The sequence below is a fragment of the Anopheles coluzzii genome, chromosome 2, assembly GCF_943734685.1.
Source record: "Anopheles coluzzii chromosome 2, AcolN3, whole genome shotgun sequence".
NCBI classification, from domain to species: domain Eukaryota; kingdom Metazoa; phylum Arthropoda; class Insecta; order Diptera; family Culicidae; genus Anopheles; species Anopheles coluzzii.
The window spans coordinates 31111904-31132634 of record NC_064670.1 but is presented as its reverse complement, the minus strand read 5'-3'; the positions used below and the strand labels follow the sequence as shown (position 1 = coordinate 31132634).

General features: G+C 49.1%; 3 protein-coding genes across 9 annotated transcripts; 1 reads left to right on the top strand and 2 right to left on the bottom strand.

Moving 5' to 3' along the window:
- Positions 1–2393: 2393 nt before the first annotated feature.
- Positions 2394–17223, bottom strand: LOC120953529 (ribosome-binding protein 1). Of its 6 annotated transcripts, none has more exons than XM_049606581.1 (9): positions 16944–17223; positions 8401–9029; positions 8148–8321; positions 7142–8053; positions 6997–7072; positions 6534–6919; positions 5238–5330; positions 4475–5059; positions 2394–4377 (listed from the first exon to the last, which is right to left on the bottom strand). In XM_049606581.1, exons 2-9 carry the CDS (start codon positions 8863–8865, stop codon positions 4255–4257), a joined length of 2814 nt encoding a protein of 937 aa, XP_049462538.1. In that variant the 5' UTR covers positions 8866–9029; positions 16944–17223; the 3' UTR covers positions 2394–4254. The 6 variants fall into 6 exon arrangements, with proteins under 6 accessions (XP_049462538.1, XP_040229496.2, XP_049462540.1 ...); XM_040373562.2 differs by having other exon boundaries at positions 16980–17223; XM_049606583.1 differs by lacking the exon at positions 16944–17223 and adding an exon at positions 9917–9992.
- On the top strand, positions 10536–19422 carry LOC120953530 (RAB6A-GEF complex partner protein 2). 2 transcript variants are annotated; one of them, XM_040373563.2, is made up of 3 exons: positions 10536–11226; positions 18147–18367; positions 18428–19422. In XM_040373563.2, the coding sequence occupies exons 1-3, from the start codon at positions 10883–10885 to the stop codon at positions 19366–19368; spliced, it is 1506 nt and encodes a 501-aa protein (XP_040229497.2). In that variant the 5' UTR covers positions 10536–10882; the 3' UTR covers positions 19369–19422. The 2 variants fall into 2 exon arrangements, with proteins under 2 accessions (XP_040229497.2, XP_040229498.2); XM_040373564.2 differs by lacking the exon at positions 10536–11226 and adding an exon at positions 17725–18060.
- LOC120953531 (RRP15-like protein) lies at positions 19415–20529 on the bottom strand. Its single transcript, XM_040373565.2, has 2 exons — positions 20396–20529; positions 19415–20326 (listed from the first exon to the last, which is right to left on the bottom strand). The coding sequence occupies exons 1-2, from the start codon at positions 20421–20423 to the stop codon at positions 19446–19448; spliced, it is 909 nt and encodes a 302-aa protein (XP_040229499.2). The 5' UTR covers positions 20424–20529; the 3' UTR covers positions 19415–19445.
- Positions 20530–20731: the final 202 nt, after the last annotated feature.

The window sequence follows — 20731 nt, the reverse complement described above, 5'->3', positions numbered from 1 at the left end:
CGCATATGTGTATCGATCGGTCGTGTTTCGTGGTGCTGGACGTCTCCGGAGGGTAAAAAATCAAGAGTGACTCTTAACAATGTTTTGTTAACGATGAGAGGAGGAGAGACTGATGCTTAGAAAAGGTGAGCTTAGAAAAAGCGAGTTACGAAAAGGCGAGTCATGCTCTTCTGTACATTGCAAAGATCACATTGATGACATTGTCCGTCATCAGTTTCTCGAACCTGGGTTGGATGTCATGGAAAAGATATGTTTGGAAGGTGTGAGAAGTCCATACCTAGAAATAATGAATTTCAGAGCGTGTCTCGTAGATCATAGCAATCTCGATAATTAGAATATGCGCTTACGACTTGGTTTAAAGCCAGCCGAGATTGAGGAGGAGTATTGTGATCATAGCAACCTCGCTAGCTTGAACGGAGTGTAGTAAGCTTTAGTTAAATAGAGAATAAAGCAGTCTGCATTTTCCTATCGTACGAACAACAAGTTCCTACATTTGCATCATCCGCTCGGATGGTCCAGGACTCGTGTCCATAGAGAACCATCGGGCGAATCAATGTGCGATATATCTCACATTTCGTGCGGGCTCGAAGTCTTCTGGATCTCAGCAGTCGGTGAAGTCCATAGTCCAGAATCGTGCATCCCATGCACAATGAGTCTCCGGATTTCGCTGCTGATGTCGTGGTCCGAAGTAACGACCGTCACGAGATAGCAGATTTCACGAGATTTACTACCTCGAGATTTCCGCCGTCAACTAAATACACTGCTTCTCAGATGGTTAGAGTCTCCGGCAAGCAGGTACATACTTCGTCTTCGTCACATTCTCAATCCAATTCTTGTTGCTTCGCGTTTGAGTCGGGTGTACGCCTCACCACACACCTTCACTGTTGTCCTGCCGATGATGTGGATGCCATCCGCGAAGGAGAGACGTGATGTCGTTGTCTAGCCCCACGCTTCGAATGACACCTTCCAGGGCGATGTTGAAGAGCGGACAGGAGTAGACCGTCCCCTTGGCTCAGACCCCTGTGAGATTCGAAAGATTCTGACAAGTTTGATATTCTCACCTTGCATTGCTCCCCGTTCATGGTGGTCCCTAACAGCCGGATCAACTTCCCAGGGCAGTGGTACCGCTGCATGATGCTCCATAGCTCATTCCGGTCTATGGTGTCGTAGGCCGCCTACGGAATACCATTTTACTCATAACATTTTTTGTTGTTGTGGCTGACCTACTAGATTTGGTTAGCGCTGCTTTCACTCGTAACATCGGTCCGAATTGGAATATACACAACCCTAAGCGAGCAGGGCTCTTCGTTCCTCTGGTTGATCGTTGATCGCTAGCAGACACCACGGGGAGATCGTGGACACGTTGTTCTTTCGAAATTTCGGTAAAACGCAATCCACTATACACCTTGTTCTTGGGCCATATATATTATTCTGCATTTATTTCAAATTTTTTCCATTCCCAGTACAGCTTTCTTCCCGTCTGTTTCTTCCCCCTCAAGGGAGTGTGTTCCATTTTGCTTCATCCTTCTGATAACATACTCTCTTCCGATAGGCTGGCTTTCTAGTCAATCTCTGCCACTGCGTTTATGTCTGTGTGTGTGTATCTCTGAATTATAAGCATAGAGGTGCTTGGAAAGTTTCACGGCGTACCGTCCACTTCCCTTGCGATCCCTCTCAGTTTCAGTTTCTATCTTTTAGCACGAGGTCCGTGATTCTCACACGTTTTGTTATCGTTCCCCTTGTCTTTGTATCAAATGCATGTTTTCTTTATTTCTCTCTCTATCTCTCTCTCTCTCAATCGCGCACCCGCATATTGGTGGTAGTTATACTTAATTTAACCTCATAATGGAAGGAGCAGGATTTGGATAAATGGGAAAAAAGATTATGAGAGAATTATGGGTACGGGGTCCGTCCAATGTTACCTTTCGTATGTTAACGTAATAACAATCCATTACACTTTGCGCCGTTTTGCCGTACCTTGTCCACGATGCCAAGACCAGCGGAGCCAGCGGGGGCAGACGTCCGCAGTGTAACACATAAAGGGTTGAATTATGGAAAACGTAAAATAAAGTATACAATAAAGTTATACATAAATATTGCTGTTCTTTTTGTTTTATGTCGTACAGTTGTTACGCCCTGCTGCTTGCATTCTCTTGCCTTTTTTATCGGATTTATTTTCCCTATCCTGTTATTATTGATCTTCCTATTACTCTTTCTCTTCTATAGATTATCTTTCACTTTTTTTAAGACCCCTCCCCCCTCCTTCTCTTCTCTTCCTTCGTTTCTATAATTCCATACTTCACTATTGAACCTATTACATACTCGCTCCCTTGGCTCGTCGTATTGTTATTTTGCTTCCTGCTCTGCTCTTTTTTTTTAATATAATAGAACAAAAAAAAAAGAAACAAATTATGCATATTTTGTCTCTGTCTTATCTCTTTCGCACTCACCCTTTCTCACGTCTCACCATGCACACACACACACACACAATGTATAAACTTATTGAGTACGGGGATGTTCTCTTTAATCATTTTTTCCTTTTAATTCGTTTCTTTAGCCATACAGAGCAGGATTTGGGGCGTTTTCTTTTACCTATTTTCAATCTAACCCCGCTGATCATTATCGCGCGATCACCCTCATTAACATACACACACCACCAAAACCACCAGGGGTGTATTAGATTCATGCATTGTAAAATCCTTTCATTTGATTTGATTGAGAGCAAACGAATTCCGGTACAGGTGTGGGTACGGTAGGCAAATAATGGGGCCGGTAGAAGGGGTGATGAGGGGAGTTGAATGCGTACAACAACAAAGGACCGTTAAACATCTAGCCTGATGTGAATGTATAAATGCATAGGAATTTGTGCGTGTTGATACATTTACCGCATACGGAGCACCTTTATAAAGGGGAGGAGGGGGAGAGGGAACTGAGAATCGAAAACCTCCTTCGGAATCCTTCAACACGACGTTAACCACAATAATGCTTAATAACTTCCGTTCACGTTCCGTTACAGCTGGTACAGTATGTGTATTTGAATGCAACTGTCCCAAAACAATTGCAAAACATCTATTGGCCACAGATATCAATGTAGGACGTCTCTAGGCTAAATATACGCACACACACACTAACAACACAACACAACAGACGCACTCACGACAGACACTCAAGCGCACGCGAAATGCGTAAACGAACAAAACAAAAATATTACAAGAGATGTAAACAAAAACCCTGGTCAGTTGACACAATGTAGAAACAAAGAAGAACACAAACTCTTTTCAAAGAAGTCAATTGTAACACGATTATACATAGTACCAATTATCAAAGTGTGCAACGCTTCCGCTGCCTCTGTGTGTGTGCGAGTGCGCGCGCACTGTGCGTTGCTATGTTAAGGAGGTGGTGGAGAGAAACGGATCAAATGGATCGAATAGGACAACGTAAAAAGATAAACGAATATGCGAGCGAATATGCGAGCGAACGCGACCGATCGAGCGAGTATGTATGTGTGTGTGTGTATGTACGTTAAAGTAAAAGTATATGTATATATATAAATATATGCAATAGAGGATTCGGTTCGGCTTCCTGTCGGCTAATTTCCGGACGCCCCCCCTTTTTACCAACCTCCCGATCGGTTTAATGTCACGTTTTCGGGTGGGAACACACCGCTGCTTACGTTACGTTAACTGTTGCGAGAGTTGCGGTTTGACGGAGGAGGTGGTAGTGAGTGTGTGTGTGTGGCGGCAGATTAATTGCCGCAGCATACGATCTCAATCTACCGCGTGCGCATCGAGAGATTTGTCGCCGTTTTACTGTTCCTACCCCTTCAACTACTGTCCTGTCCTGTCCTGTCCCCTCTGCCTTGTTTATGTTGCGCTGCCTATCCAAAACACGTTTCCCTGCCCTTTTTCTGTTGTTATTCTTCTCCCTCCAGTGCCTCTTCAATTTAGAGAAAGCGGCATGTTGGACACTTTTTCTGCGGCATTTCTTACCCCTTTTCCCATATATCCTTTTGCATCACACTTGCTTGCTGTTCCGATTCGTTTGATCGTCCCCAACCTGCAAGGGGGTGTGTGTGTGTGTGCGTGTATGTCCTTGCGCACCGAGAGGGGAGAGGTTGTTGAACAGCGTTCGGAACAACACTCGTGTGTTGGTGTTGAGGGTGATGAATGGTGGTGGTGGTGGTGGTTCAGAGACACGCACTTTTTTTCACGGACCTTGCTGATGGTTGGTTACCGTCCGCCGCCACCCATCCTACTACTGCCCGACGGCACCGGCTGATTTGAGCAGGGTTAGCTCCTTATCCTTCGCCTGCACCACCGTGCGCCAGTGGATGTCCTGCTCGATCACCTTCGCTTCGAGGTTTTTCAGCATGTTTTCCTGTGCGATGAGGAGACAAGACAGCAAACCGATAGTAAGACCAAAGGGTATCTCAAAAACACGCTTGCTCTGCGTGCAACTACATAGAAGTACGTACCGTGTCGGCTATGATAGTCTTATACTGATCGACGGTTTTCTGCATCTGCTCGTACCGCAGCGCCATTGTTTGCTGGTCGTCCTCGGCGCCACTGTCGCTGCCGCCGGTGGCACCGTTCTTGTTCACCACCGCACCGTCGTTCGCATGCTCGTGTAAACTACTATTAACGCTGCTATTGGTATTAAGATTATTATTAGCGATTATATTGCTGCTACTGTTAAGCCTACTGCTGCTGTCACTGTTGTTGCTGTTGGCAGTGCCAGAGCTTTGCTCCGGGTGGCTGTTCGTGACCACCGACGCGTTGTTAACGCCGCTGCTGCCGCTACTGGTACTACTGCTACTGGTGGTGGTGGTGGTGGTGGTGGTGTGAGATTGCTGCAGGTGCTCGTACTGCTCCTTAATGCAGCCGACCGTCGCCTCGAGCCAGCTCTGGAAATCGGTCGCATCGACGGGCAGGGCCGACACCACACCGGTCGGCTGCAGCAGCTGCACCAGCAAATCCTTCGTTCGGTTCTGCTCCTCCAGGATGACCTTACCGACGTCCACCTTCTCTGCACTGCTGTTGGCCAGCTTTTGCTGCTGTTCCTACAATTAGGCAGGAAAGATAGAGAAATAGAAATGATATCTTAATGTGCAATCAGTTCGTTCGTTTCCGAAACAAATTATCAGATTCACACTCTTTGAGATACTGTATTAGAGAAAGAGAAAGAGAGAGAGAGAGAGCAGAGAGCGTTTGGCAGAACACACTTCGCTTTCCACTTACAACATCATTGGCGGCTGCCGGTGTCGTCGGTCCTCTTCGCCGTTCGGCATCTTGCAATGCCTCAACCAACTTCCAGTTTTTCGTTCGCAAATTCTACGCGTATTTTGGGTTTGCGTTTGTTTTGCGCAGTTACGCAGGCAGCAACACGCGGGGGAGAGCAAGGTGCAAATGCGCGCAACGCCATTGCAGTGGTGATGGTGTTGTTGATGGTGGTTGGTAGTAGTAGTAGTAGTAGTAGTAGTAATACATAGTAAGAAAGGATGATGCAGGACATCAGATCAAGCAAATGGGTTGCGATCCGGGAAAAAGGGATGTGTAGAAGGGAGGAGGAGAACCATGGTGTGTTGGTGGTGAGGTCACGCGCGCACACGCATTCAAATTGCGTTACATGGCGTGTGTTGTTAAGGACAAACGGTAACGCAACGTAACGGAATTGGGGAGGACACGCGCGCGCACACGAATCGTCAAACAAGAACGAAAGAAAAAAAAAGAAGAAACAAACACAGCGTAAACGAAAATGGCATTTAGGGCATTTTAGGGTAAGATATAATTATTTTAAACTGACAAAATGAAACGATAAAATGTACAACACAGCACAACAGCGGGAGGTCAGTGATTTGGGTGCGATTTTGCCATTCTCACTCAAGTGCGCTTATATGCTACTGGGGGGAGGTGCAGAGAGGGTAACGGAGATGATATTTGTTTGTTACATGGCCACTACGGGTTTGGTGAGTTGATTATGTTTAACGTCATATTTGTGATTAAATATAACGAACATTTTCAATTCATTTCTAATTCGAATTATGTGAATTAGATTACTATTGGAAATATTTAAATCAAACAGGATATACATGTAATCTAACAAGATAGCAAGTTAATATGAATATTTTTACAGGCAAGCATGTTTCAACCAATTATTAAGCTTTAAGACAAGCGTCATGCCTTTGAAGCCTTTTTTGAGCCATCCAACCCATTCCCCATTGATATGAGTCATAGGCAAACATTTCTTCTTATATTTCGTCTCGTCTGTTTAATAACCATTTTAACAGAAAATAACAATCTGGCCGGTAATGAAACTGCCCACATAAAATTTTGGAAAATATATACACAATAGAGCGATAGAAAATTGAACATTCTAATGAAAAAGGCGAAGGAAATGAAAATCGAACACACCGGAAAGGCACACACACACACATGGGACACACGAATCACAATCACAACGCACACCCCACCCATTCAAAGGGTCCCCCCGATGGGAGGAGAATGGGAGCCTGCGGTTTATTGGCCACTACTTACGTCATTCTTCTGTCGTTGCTCCTCGAGCTGCTTCTGCAGCTGTTCCTCCTTCGCCTTCAGTTCGTTCGCCTGCTGCTTGTAGTCCGTCATCAGGCTCTTGCACTCGACCAGCTCGCTCCGGTACACCTCGAGCTTCGATTTGGTAGAGTCTAAGGCATTCTGGAGGTTGCGGATTTCGACGCGATTGCTTTCGTCCGCCTGGCTGTGGGTGTGGGCGGCGGCCGCTGCCGCCGACGCTGCCGCGTGCGCCTGCTTCTGCTTTGCCTGCAGCTCTGCCTTCAGCTGCTCGATTTCGTAGCTCTGCTGTTGGCAGGTCTGGCTCAGCTCGTCCTTCTGGCTCAGCTCGAGTCGCAGCTGGCGCAAATCGTTCTCGTACGCAGTTAGCTCTGGAAAGGGAAGGGACGAACGGAAGCGTTTTATAGAAGTTATGGTTGAAACATTGTCCATAGCAATGTATCCTTACCCTGTACGCGCTGTCTCATCAGCTCATCATTGTTGCGTAAAATATGTTCGTACTCAGTCTTTTTCTTCATCATTTCCTGTGTGGGGGGAACACGAAATAAATATGTCAAAGTAAGGCTCGGTGGTCAAAGCGCGATCGAGCTTACCTCCTCGGACTGTAGCTTTTCGCTCAGCAGCTGGTTCTTGGCCATCAGCTCCTGCTGCAGCAGCTGCAGATCGTTGTTCAGCTGCGCGATCGTTGCCCCATGGTCCTGCGTCGAGGCGTGTTCCTTCGACAGCTGCAGGTACTTGGCCTGCAGCTGCTGGAACTGCATCGACATGGTTTGCTTCTCGTTCGCCAGCTTGTCCCGGAGCATGTTCAGCTCCTGCGACAGATTCTGCACCTCCTGCTTCTTGTTGTTCAGCTCCTCGACGTACCCCTTGAGTACGGCCCCGGTGTGCATCTTCTCGCCGTTCAGCTCCTGGCGCAGCTCCTTCAGCTTGGCCTGCAGGCCGGCCGCGGCCTGCTGCTCCTCGAGCAGGGCCGACTCCTTCTCCTGCAGCTGCTTCTTCAGCTTCTGCAGCGGGTCGGACGGATCGTTCCACTCGGACGGATCCTTGGCCAGCGTGTCCTGCTGCTTGTTTAGCAGAAAGTCGATCAGTATCTGAATATCGTTCCGGGGCAGATCGGTCTTGTTGAGGATGTTGACCAGCGAGTGCACGTTCACGGCGTCCGCCATCTCCACTGCCAGCTCCTGCGTGATCAGTTCGTTTTTCTTCTTCTTGTTCGATTTGTCCTTCTGCGCGGCCACGGCGGTGGAGGATTTGTTGTTATCGGCGGTTGCCTCGTGCTGCTTCTTTTTCGATTCCCCTGCGTGGGCCACATTCGCTGCCGGGGCATTCTGATGATGGTGGTGATGCTGTTGCTGCTGCTGCTGCTGTTGCGACTCTGCAGCATTGTTGGTGCCACCACCGGCGGCGGTCTTAGGGGATTGTTTCGACTGATGATCTTTCTTGTTGCGACTGCGCTGCTCTTTCGGTGCCGGATGCTTTCCACCCTTGGTATCTTCTTCGTGTTTCTGGTGATGGAAGAATATGTTCATAAAACGTAGGTGGTAAAGCTTACAATGTATACAATTCAACCAAGAGAACTGATCTTTCCCACAGTCTTACCTGCTGACGTGCAATTTCCAACGCATCTTTCGGGTGAATCTCGGCGAAATGGTTCATCTCCGGTACGGTTTCGACCGACTTCACCAGAACCGGCTCGGATTTGTTCACCAGAATGCCACCAGCCGATTTCTGCTTGTTTTTCTTGCCACCTTGCTGCTGTTTGTTATCTTTTTTCTAAAGAACAGAAATACATAATTATTAAACAATTCAGCAAAGGTTAGAACAAACCGAAGAGTTACAGCAAAACCCGTACCTTATTTCCACCGGCATTCTCGCTCAGCGGAAATGCTTCCGTTTCCGCGTACTCCACCGTCAGGTTCGCGGCCTGCCCGGTGCGCTTCTTAGCACCGTACGTTAGCGGATTGATTTCCTCCTCGAGCGGACTCTCGGACGAATTGCCATCGCTTTCCTTCTCCACCACCTCAACGCGCTGGTGCTGCTGCTGCTTGGCATTGCGATTCTTCTGGTTCTGGTTGCCGCCGCCGGCATGCGTTTTCTTCGTACGCTTGTTGGCCGACTCCTTGCTCGACTTGGTCGAGGACGATCCGGTGGTGGTGGATGGCGACGTTAGCCCAAGGATTTTTTCACGCATTTCGCGCTTCTCCTTCAGCATCTCCTCGAACGATTTGCCCTTGGGCAGGAAGCGGCTGATAAACAGCATCGACATCAGGGAAAAGAAGAGCACAATTACGATGAACGACAATGTAGTCAGATCCATTTTTGCATGATTTGCTGCACACGCAGACGATCCGGGGCACGGAAAATGAGAGAGCCGGTGAAGGGGATGTGTGTGTGTGTGTGGGTGTGTGTGGGTCACGCTGTGATTGCTGCTACTACTGCCGCGGCGCGTTCACTCCAAACAGCTGGCACAGTCGAGCGATGCTGTAATTATGAAATAGAAAGAACTTTTATTAAAATGGATGCGCATCGAGCAGAAACAATTGCTAGCCGTGTTAATTGTAGTCGTCGGCGCGATATGACGGTCGGGTCTCGGGCACGCGTCCATCTACCATCAGAGACACGCGCACACACACACACAATTGCGCATCAACATTGCCGGTGGCTACCAGCAGAAATTAATAAAACGATGCTTCAGCATATGAATATTAGAGGAGGCGAGGGACCTGTGACGCGCCGGGGCACGAGTGTGCGAGAGAGCGAGAGAAGCGATTAGAAAAGCGATTCAATATGACACCTTCGAACGAAGAAGCCACTCTCAGCGGAAAGCACGTGTCTGGTACGCTCATTTATCGCTGTAATAAAAATAGCGTACGGCGGCGGGGAAGACGATGCTTGCCAACCGGGCGCTGGACTACGGGCAGCAACGTGTCAAAAACAGCGTGTCGACGTGGCAGAGCGTCAGCCACAGTAGTGTGGACGACAGGAGATATGCTTAAGTGATCGTTGTACTTTGACACCGGGTAACTAGCAGCAGCATCCGCCTGCTGGCATGCTAGTTGTGACCGATCCCTCCTCTGCATCTCTTTTGCGTTGATAACACGCTTTCGCTCCTTTTGATTAGAAGCACACATAAACCACGCAATATTGTTTCGGTGTCTCAATTAAAATAGGCTCTTGTGAGCAGTCGGATCACTTGCGACACACAACATGGCAGATTAATTGTAGCAATTTGATTAATTTGACGCTGCTAGTAGAAACACGAATTGGCTATAGCACAACACGCTTTGCCCCATCGGTTGCCACAGAAGCGACAAGAGGGGGCCACACTTTTCGAAGTGATACAATCGAAGTGATCCATGAACACAAACAATCTGGACTTTCTGGTCGCGTGGTGAGGGGCAGACGGATGACTTGGATGAAATTTCCGGAATGTTCGCCTCTGTTCCGTCTATTCTGCGGACTACACTTATCGATAAGACCACCTTTCGCGCACAATCGTACTGTGCTCAATAGACAAAAGACTGTTTAGCCGGGCGAAGAAAGAGGGATAGGATGGTTTACAAACAGATTAAATATATCCCCGAGATTGTTTGAAGTGTGTGAATAGTACTTAGATCGTTGACAAGTAGAAAGGTGAGTCACGCATGCTGTTCGCTGATTCGCTTTTGCTTTTCTTTTACTAAACCCTTTTTTTTCCTTCTTCTTCAGGCAACGGAAGCCGTGCGAGCGCCTTTGTTGCTGCTTCCGGCGGCTACATACATCCGAACCGAAATGAGAAACCTACTGTATGTGGCGGGAAGGCAAAATCACAATGCTGCGCGTCGCCCCGAGATATGAAGCATTGTTTTTTTTTTTTTTGGTCCCGAAAGCCGAAAAGCCAATGTACCAGAGTAACACACACGCACTGGGGTATATGCTACACGGTCTGGCGCAATATAAACGTGTCAGAAAGATGGTTGGTGACGTTGGCGTTAAGATACTCTCACTTTTCACAGGCGAGCCATGGGAGATGTGTTTTTGGTGTGTTTGCTAACGAGCAGCACTGCCGGAGAGAATAGGGTCACTACCACCACCACCACCAGCACCACCTTTCCATCCGTTTGTTTAAAACGCTTGCCCCTTGCTATACGCAACTGCGCTAGCGAACGCAACTGATTTCTTATCGCAGGCTAGGCACGAAAAAACAACCATAACGCGCCATCGTAATGAAGAGATCGACACACAAATGGAGGTGTGCCAGAAGAAAGGGAGGCGCGCCCGGAGGAACAGCCCGGTGGCGGGGCCGGCAAAGGCGACAAAGCGTGTTAGGCGCTTATCAAGCAATTCCTTTATGAATGAGCGCTCTTGCTAACCCAAGTGCACCGAAGCCAGCAGCAGAAGCAGCAGCAGCAGCAAGTGTGGGGTGTGCCTGTACCCACAGTAGAACGATCGGCGGCGTTGCTGACTTTTGCCGCCGGGTACTACCGATAACAGATAAAACCGTTTTTTTTTTGTCGTTCGCGCACGCCCGTGATTCGATCGAGCAATTGAAGCTTTGGGGAATTAAACTGGAAACCCATCCACAGGAGGGAAGAACATGCCCTTCCCTGGTAGTGACACAGCAGGGAGCATCAGAAGATTGCATCATTTCAGGCAACACACATCCGTCGACTGCGAACTGTGCTGCAACGAACGCAAGGTATGGGAATATGTAGATGTTTACAATTACTCATGATACATATAAAATGCACCTTCATCATCAATCAGTTTCAACGCGATGTCACGCAAAACACCCTTGAATGAACGATTTGTTTTCACACAGCCAGTGTTTAAATGGTAAAAGATCAAATTGGTTACGCTATTTTCTCCATTTTCTCCAATGCGCTGATCAAATCAATCCAAAAAGCCTTTCGCCCGGAAAGCGGCGTTTGCCGGGCTTGCTTTGATCTGGGCGCAGAGAGTGTAAAATCAATGCTGCGCGAGACCACCACCATTGACGAATTTCTCATCTACGCAACCGAGCTCGCTGGTGGCGAGAAGAGGTAGAAGCGTTCCCTCTTTTTACTTTTACAAATTGTGCTTTTGTTATCTTTTTTTTTCGGACTCTCCATTGTCAGAAGGAGACCATACTTTCGAGACAGTCATGGTGCGTAATTGACGTCGGGACTGTGTATTGGGGATTGTAACAATCATTAAACTAATTATTAGTTTTTGTTTTCAACTCTCAACTACGATTGATTATATCGTATGAGAACATATTTATGCAGTTAAGATTAAAACTAAAATAAACTCCAAAACTAGAATTGAGTTGGCTTGCAACGTTGCACGGGTTACAGGGTTTAACACACAAACCCGTACAATGCCGATCGTACAAAGATCATCTCATGCCACGTGTAGCCTTGCCGGAACAATACTAGCAATGCTCGAACAGTATCTTACAACGAAAAGAGCATTTCATCGGGCAAGCGTACGTCACGGCGCCACATGAACAATTCGAAGAAACGGTCCAAAGGAGTTGGATTGCGATAGGGGAAAGGAAAAGGCTGCTGGGGTCAAAACTGCAGTCGCGAAGATGCTGCAAGCGAAAGATTCATCTCCCACCAACACGCCGAATGACGCCACGTCCTTATGCGCTACGAACCAACGGGAATATCCAATGGTGGGAGAGCGCGGATAGCCTCTGAAGGTCACAGATCGCTGCGAGAACTGGTCCCGGTGTGCGTAAAAGTTGACGACTGCTGCCAACTGACGGCAGCTGGGGGAGAGATGAGGGGAGTTGGTGTCCCCGGGGAGGGGTTTTAAACATTGCCAACTTTACACGGCGCACTCGCACACTTGGAGCAGTGGCGGAGACAGAGGAAACCCGTCAGTGTTTGAGATGCATCACCATCCCGCGGTAGGAGGACGGAGCGCGATCTCTTTCGTGGCCAGCACTGTGCTGGCAAAAGAAAGGAAAGAAACGAAACCAGTTCCAGCACACCTCTGTGTGTGTGTGTTTGTGTGTTTATGGGAGTGTATGTGCGCGTTGTTTCCGCGTTTGCTTTTGACGGCCGTTCGCGTTCCCCAACCCTACAGGGACGTGACGATCGCAAAGGCAGAAAGGCTGCCCCACCACACCAAAAGCAAGATCGACACTCTACACGCTATGGCTGTGGCTGTTTAACGCTGCGTTGGGGATATAGAGATAGCTGATTATCCCACCAGACGGGAAGTTCGGGACAAATCGTGGAACAGAGGGGGAGGAAAATGGAGTACAAAATGCAGTGGAAAATGCAATTTTCAAGCCAGCAAAGGGCCTTGTGTTCTTCGTCCAAATCTCTCCCTCCCGTTGGTTGCAATCGTGTGAATGCAGTTTCTCAGCTTCGCCAGGATGCTGCCAGTAACGATAATGGTAGAGGCCACCTCAGCATCGCGATCGTCACGGCAAGATCGTGGATAAATTACACAGAGAGTACTCTTATTACAAATGGATACATGTATGTGTGTGTGTAGATCGTTATTGGACGACGAAGGGTACAGCCGACAACAGGCACAATCATGGCGTTTATGGTCCTCAAACTCAAGGCTAGACATTACACCGACTCTCCGACTAAAAGTGATCGCGAAGCGAAGGAGAAAAAAGGACGAGCGATGGGAGTTGGCGAAACTCGTTGCACTGGGGGAGGGCAACAACAGACAATGCGAACATGTTTGCCAGACATCTTTTTAAGCGAAATGTTATTTCTTCTTAGCGAAAGTGTTCGTGGCGGCGGCATAACTTTGGGAAAGCTTTTTTGACACCCGTTCAGAATATGTTCAGAAGTCGTCGGTTTACTACGTATTCCTAAAAATAAGAAAACAGAGAATACTTTAAAATGCTTTCTTGCTGAATGCCCAATACCATACCACCATGACCGGTGCTCTTTGCATCGCTTTAACTACAAGATAGATACACCAACCTCCCCCTTCATCGCACCAATTCCAGCCACAGAACCATCATTTCCTACGCCCAAACGCAGCGATGGTGCATGGATGTGTGGTGTGGATGTAGCATTCCCTTCTGCTCGATCGGTTGGTTCCCTTTCTTACCGAGCGCTGCTTGAGCCAAACTGCTCATGCCGCCACGCTTGCGGGTGAGCGAGTTCATCATCTCTCGCGCACCCCATCATCTTCGTGCCATCTTACTCTATCATTAGCGCGCGGCAAATCACCACGTCGTCCACGCAGGCAAACTGGGCCGGCCGGCCGGCCAGAACCAATACAATCTCGCCGGCTGGCAACTAATCTGCGATCGTCTGAGACCTTTGCGGCGGACTTCTGCGGAGAAGCCGGGCGCGCCGCGATTGTGCATAAGCGTGTAGTACATTGAATCGCCTTGGTGGTCGGTCGGTCGTCGTTGGCGAGACGTCCGCCGTGTCTTTGTCTCCTCTATTTCTTCTATTTTACACATCCACACATTCATTAGTGGTGCCTTCACAGGTTAGCTTCTCTATTGTGCTCGCTGGTTGGTCTTTTTATCTGTTTTTCTCTCGTTGAAGCAAAATTGATGAACGAAGAATTCGGTTTGCCATTTCTTCTACACAGCATGTGTGTCTCACAGAAGATCGTACCAATAGGGGATGCATAGCAACGACTTTGTTTCTTCTCTTCCATTTGCCCCCGTCTGTCTGATGACCTGTTCGCTTTATGCCATTATAAATTATTTTCACATTTTTTTCTTCTGAAAAATACTTTTTATAAACTTGCAAATTTGCATCGAAATTACTTTTACATGTTTTTTGTTATCAAGCACTACTGCATCATCGGCTCCACATGGCTTAAAATCTATTAAAAAGTAGATTCTTTTACAAAGGAGACGGATGCGTCTCATGTCAGTCAAAAATCTCATCGTCCTCTCTCTCTCTCTCTCTTGTTCTCACGCTTTTGCCGGGTTTCGAGAGCGCTGTCAAAATCGTACCCTAAACCCAGCATCATTACCCCATCACCATCGTAGTAGTACACACATCGCTTGGGAAGGGATGAAGGGAGTAATTCAGAATGTTCTCTTGCCCTCGAACTTTGTAGTACGCACGCTGGGCCTTTCCCGTGTCTGGGCAGTGGGGAGTATCGCACCAGACGAGACGAACACGAAGATCATGCCAAGGCACCACCGCGTTTTCTAATTTGCTTGTTCAAGTGTTGCTGACAAGTGCACAGCGCGATGTGGCCATCCGCGCGAATAACCCGACCGAAACCGGATGATGATAAACCCCCGGGGTTGGGAGGGCGAGAACTAAAAACCCCAAAGAGAGAGAGAGAGATTGAGTGAAAGAGAAAGAGAGAGTTCAATTGCACGCAGGGCAGGGACTGCGGCGAAGGAGGCATACGCACTATAAGCGCCTAAGCGCTAATGTGATGGGGAAGCGACCGTGGTCACAAATTTAGAGAGACACACATTGTAAGAAATGTGCGCTTCGTCCCCGTCCCATCGGATCAGTGACCGGGGCCCGGATTGGTAGGTTGGGGATGGGGTAATGCGCCCGTCACATAATACCCCACTACACCCATCCCCGGCTAGAACTAGTGATATTGGGGAGGGGTCCAACACCACTTGCTTCTGTCAGCGGATGGATGTGGGCTAATCTATTTTATTCTCGGTCCACTATGCTCACCGGGAGGAAGCACCAATGTGTGCCGCCGCCGCCGCCGCCGTATGGATTAGAAGGAAGGGCGATTTTCGTCAAGCGGCTGACCGGGGCTGGGAAAACCTAGGAAAATCTACACCGACCGAAACGGTTCCATTCTAGCACTGTGCTTAAAGGTGGCGATTTGCGATTTATTGTTCGTGTGTATGTGTGTGTTTTTCGTACGCTGGTCAAATAAGCATTAATTTGATCCACTGCACATACATCAATCGATGTTGAACCAAACAAAAAAACGTGCTCTTTTGTCGTAGTTTGTACACAAAAAATGGAACCTTCGTTACTACCACTCCCGTAGCTTGTGATTATAAAAAGGGGGGAATTTCGTCCACCACTAAACCCATTTACAACCAACTTTCCACACTTCGCGTTGAAATATTTGGTTGGGTTGGGTTGGGTTGGGGCGGTGGAAGGGAAGGAGAGTGTGGGGAGATTCCCAAGCTTTCCCCACACACACACACACACACACACACAACTGTGAACAGATTTTCCAACCAACCATGCAACGGCACTGCATCATTGCCGGTGAGAAAAGGGACCATGGGGAGGGGAAGAGCCGCTACTACTAAAGATCTACCCGTCTCCCGTAACCCTTCGTAGAGTGTGTGTGTGTGTGTGTGTCTGGGCATAGGATGCATTCATCGAGAAGCGTTGTCCACGTAGCGCTCGTGCACACAGCACACGCACACAAACACACACTCGTCACTCCCGGTGGGGGTTATTGCGGAACGAGACTTTTCGACAGGAATTGACGCTTGGGAGGTGGATGCTGAGTGCACAGTGAAAGTGCATCGAAATTATCTTCCACCGTGAGTGCGTGTGTGTGTGTCCGCCGGAAGCAGAGGAAAAGAAAGAGTTACGCATCCGGATGGTGACGGCATTCGGGCGACTCCAGCGACATTGGTAGAATAAATCCCCATCTTTGCACACACACACATACACACAATATATCCCCTCCCACTCCTCCTCGAGTTGCCGCAAAACTCAATTCAATCGCACTTGTACCCTCTTTTGCATGGTTGCGACACGGGCAAAGATTCTCGTGTTACTTTGATGGACATTTATGCATGCTGTACAATAATGCTGTGTATCTCAGCGTTCCGGTTACAATTGCTGGGCTGAGGCCTTGCTTAGATTTGGCGTATTCCTTCGTTCTAGCCATTTGTGTTTCGTCGCTGAAGAGCTCGCACCCGCGTTCCGCGACCCATACCAAATCACACACAAGCACTGACTCTCTCTCACACACACTCACACGTACACGCAATGGGGTAACGGTAGATTGGATACCGAAGCGAATAGCAGCTCCTCTAGTGTTCTGGCAGCGGCCAATTAGACTGATTTCCCCGGTCAGCACCAGAAATGCAGAAAAGAGTTTTTCGTTTTAAGAGTCGATACACGCGGCTCCCGTCATGGAGGAGATTCTTGCTCCATCCTGGTGGCACCCCCTTGCGCACTTGTCCCGTAAAAACGCCTTGAAAGAGGTGTGGGAGCGGATCGCAGACCCACCAGAACCGAACACGCCAACACGTCACACGTACGGGGTAGAACGAATCGAAAGAGCGCACACATACGCGCGCACACACACGCTCACATACTGTCGCACGTACATACACACACACACCGGACAGCCGCGGGCACGCACTCCTTCCTAGCGGTGCTTATATGTGCGTGTGTATGTGTGTGTGTGCGTGTATGTGCGTGCGCGGCGGAAAACGGGAAAAGCGGAAAAATGGAAGGAAAAAAAACTGAAACAAACGGGCAATTTCGGCTGTACAAAGCGGGCAACACTAACCGGACTGTGGCGGGGATGGGGATGGGCGATATCGGACGGGCACGCACAACCGATTTTCCGACCAAACTTGACACACACGAACGCACGCACGCACACGCACGACAGGAACTTCCACGACGACGGCACCACGAAAACGGAGTCGGCAGGCGTGAGACGTGAATGTGAACCGCCAGTGACAAATTTCTCTGTAAATTGAACACGTAGGAACAGAATGGAGTGAAATGAACGGAGAGCAGAAAATTTGCCCGATCGCACGCACACCAGCACAGGCACGCACCGTGTACGGTGGTGTGCGAGCGAGCTGGGCCGAGGCGGCTCGGCGCACGCGAGAGCGAGATGCACCGTGCGAGCGTTCGTCGCGGGCAGTGTGTGCGTGAGATGGCGAGGTCAATGAACATGGGCACGGGACAGGTAGCGCAAGGGCCGGTTAGGTCGGCCATATTGTACGGGCGAGCCTTGACAGTCTTTTGCCGTTGGCGGTTGACTTTTCGTTCATAAAATAGCATTTATGGTTAATTTTATGTAGTTTACTGCCTTTATTAGCTGTATGGCAATTGTATTATTCATCGGAAGTGTCTTATTTTTAGCAAAATTGAGCACACAATTAACCCTTCACTACGACTGGTAATGTGTGCACATAAAGGTTAAGGAATGATTGGTGTTCAAAACAGTCTTTTTGAATCCCCGATAATTCTCTCACTTTTGGTCTTTTTTGTGGCTTATTTTCCCATTTGAATTATACGCAATTTGATTCTCATTATCGTACAGTAATTTTAAGATTATCGTTTTGCCACAAACGAACCCTTTGCCATCTGCCATCATCCGATTTGAATCCCGAATTGCCATCGTCATCTAAATCCCTTTGCTGGCAACACTGTTTGACGGGTGTTTGTTGTTGTTTTCCTCAAATTCTGAACACGAACACCAGAAACTCTCCAGGGGGAACCAGAAACATGCTAGAAATTAATGCAAAATTACTGCGAGATCAAAGTGCAGTGTTTATGTGCGGTGAGGTGGTGGAGTGTTTAATTGATTTCATTCACCCATCCCTACCGGAGCACAAGATTTCACAGAGCAATAGGTGAGAAAACATGGCACGGAGCCATCAACTGCTGTCCAATTTTTGCCAAGGCACTGCATACCGATTTTGTTCCCTTTTTCTTTTAGTGATATTTTGGAAAATCTTGCCTGGGCGACGGTGCAGCTGCACTGCTACTGCAACGCCTCGTTCAACGAGAAAGCTCCGCATGATGCTGCCGCGAACAGAAACGTTGGCGGCAGCACGTCGCTAAACGCCAGCAACCAGCTCAAGGGAGAGGTGCTGCACTCCACCGAACCGAAGATACTGTTCTGCGATCTGCGCCTGTCCCCGGGAGAAGCAAAACAATGTACGTTCTCGCTCAATCCCTTTTTTCTCCCCCGCTGTCTAATGGCATCTTTCTCTTTAGTTTTGTATCGTGAAACCGTGCCACTGAATACGCCGCCCACGTACCGCGGAATTCGCGTAAAGTATTACTACAAAATCACGGTTGCCACGCAACGGCTAGGCTCAACCGTGCAGGCGCTAAACATTCCGATCCGTGTGCTGCCGCTACCGCTGCCCCAGAGCGATCTCGACGAAGCGATCACGCTGAACGATGAGTCGAACGAAGATCTGGCACCGAATAACCCGTTCCTGGAGAAGAAGCGGCCGCCGTCACGCATCGAGTACGCGCTACACTACTTGCGCGGCGTGACCGCACGCCGCCGGCCAAACTTCTTCATGATCAACAACAAATGGGGCAAGGTGGGCCGGTTCTGTCTGTTCAAGTCGGCGTACAAGCTAGGCGAGGACATCGTGGCCACGATCGATTTTAGCTGCGGTACGATCAAGTGTGTGCAGCTTTCCGTCACGTTGCAGTGCGAAGAAACGGAGCTGTTGCACGGTGCCGTCTCACCGCCGAGCGGTACGCCCAGTGCAAAGGAAGACTCGAAAGGGGCGGACAGTGCCGATGTTGCCTCGAGCACCGCCGAGGGTGCGAACGAGCCGGAACGGCCGAAGAACATTTCCCGCGTGACCAACTACAGCAAGCATCACGAAGTGTGCCTGGGCATGCTGCAGACGCAAGTGATCCTGCCCATCCCGCTGCACGTCACTCCCACCTTCCGGACGGAGCTGATCGAGGTCAGCTGGCGGTTACACTTTCAGTTCGTGACCAGCACGAACGCGGAGCTGAGCAGCGAGATGCTGCTCGATCGCACCGCCGAAAGCGAGGAAGGGCTGGAGTGGGTCGCACCGACGGACATTGCGATCGAGACGATGATCTGGAGCCTTCCGATTACGATCTACCCGACGGCACCGCTGCAAATACCGCAGCCCTGTGGGGAGTACAAGCTAAACATTAAGTAGCGTTCTGTGCCGGCTGCCGTGCAATAAACCAAGTCCTTTTCTGTGGCGCTGGAAGATGGTGTACAAACTTTATTCTCCTACATATCCGAACCGTCCGAATCCATGTCCTCGTCCAGATCGTCCGGAACTTTGCGCGCTTCGTCCTCTCCGTCCTCTTTGTCCCAGCCGGACTTTTTCCCCGTAAGGAAATCGGCTCGCAACGCGCCCCACGTAGACTTCGGCTCGTCATCCGAATCGACCTCCGATTTGATGTCTTCCTCTGCGTCCTCCTCCTTTTTCACCAAATTATCCACCAGTTCCGACTTGGCGCGCGGTCCGTTCATCAGCACGTCCAGAAACTCCTTCCGGTTAAGGCTCTTGAGCACTTTTTCTCGCTTGTACTCCAGCTTGCCGGCTTCCTCCAGCTTCTGGTGCACCGTCTTCTGCTGCTGCCGGACGGCATTGAACAACTGTACCGTACCGCGGGTGGCCACCTTGCGCAGCGTTCGTTCGCGCTCGTAATCATGTATCGTGGGCCGTACCCGGAGACCGAGGATGTCTTTCTGTCGCAGCTTCCTGAGTGCTGCCTTCTGTCGCAACAGTTCCTCCTTCAGCTTCAACTCGTCCGGTTTCTCTTCCGAATTGTCGGTTCCTGGTGTCGGTTCCTTTTTTACCGTGCCCTCCGCACTGACCACATCAAAGTCGATCGCTTTCGCTTCCTGCTTTTTGCGCTCCTTCTGCTCGTCTGTGGCCGCTTTCGACAGAATGCTGTCGTCGGTGGCTTTGCGCAGAAACTTGGCCATCGCTTTGGCCCACTTCGTCGGCTCGTCGGACGGTTCCGTGTCGCCAGTTTCGTTTTGCAAGTCCAGCTCCTCCTCCGACATCGGGTACTCCTCGTCGGATAGAAAGTCGTCCGATCCGCTGCTATCATCCGCCAGCGAATCGCTATCACTTTCAGCCGGTGCGGGCAGTGCCGTCTCTGCAAGGAGTACGGAAAAACAATGTTGCCAGAACAAAACAGCATTTGAACAGCAGCAATTATACTTACGTTTCATTTTTCTAGCTGGTTTCAACATTTTGTGTAGCGTTTAGTGGGTGCCTTTCGATGCAAAACAGTACGCGCGAAGTAATACACGTGCGGCGCCGATATCAAAACAAAGAGTATTTCACCTGCTCACTCGTGCGCTGACAGTTGTAAACACATTCAACAAGATGGCTTTCCAGGCTGGTACATTTATTCAATCCTACGAATGTCAGCTTGTTGGTTGTGGGATTTTTCTTGTTGGAAAATAATTCAACTGTTTTGATTGTGATTTAAACCCTCGTTTTTTTTTTTACACACTCTCTGCTCTGTATTAAAGTAGTTTTACACGTGTTGAAAATA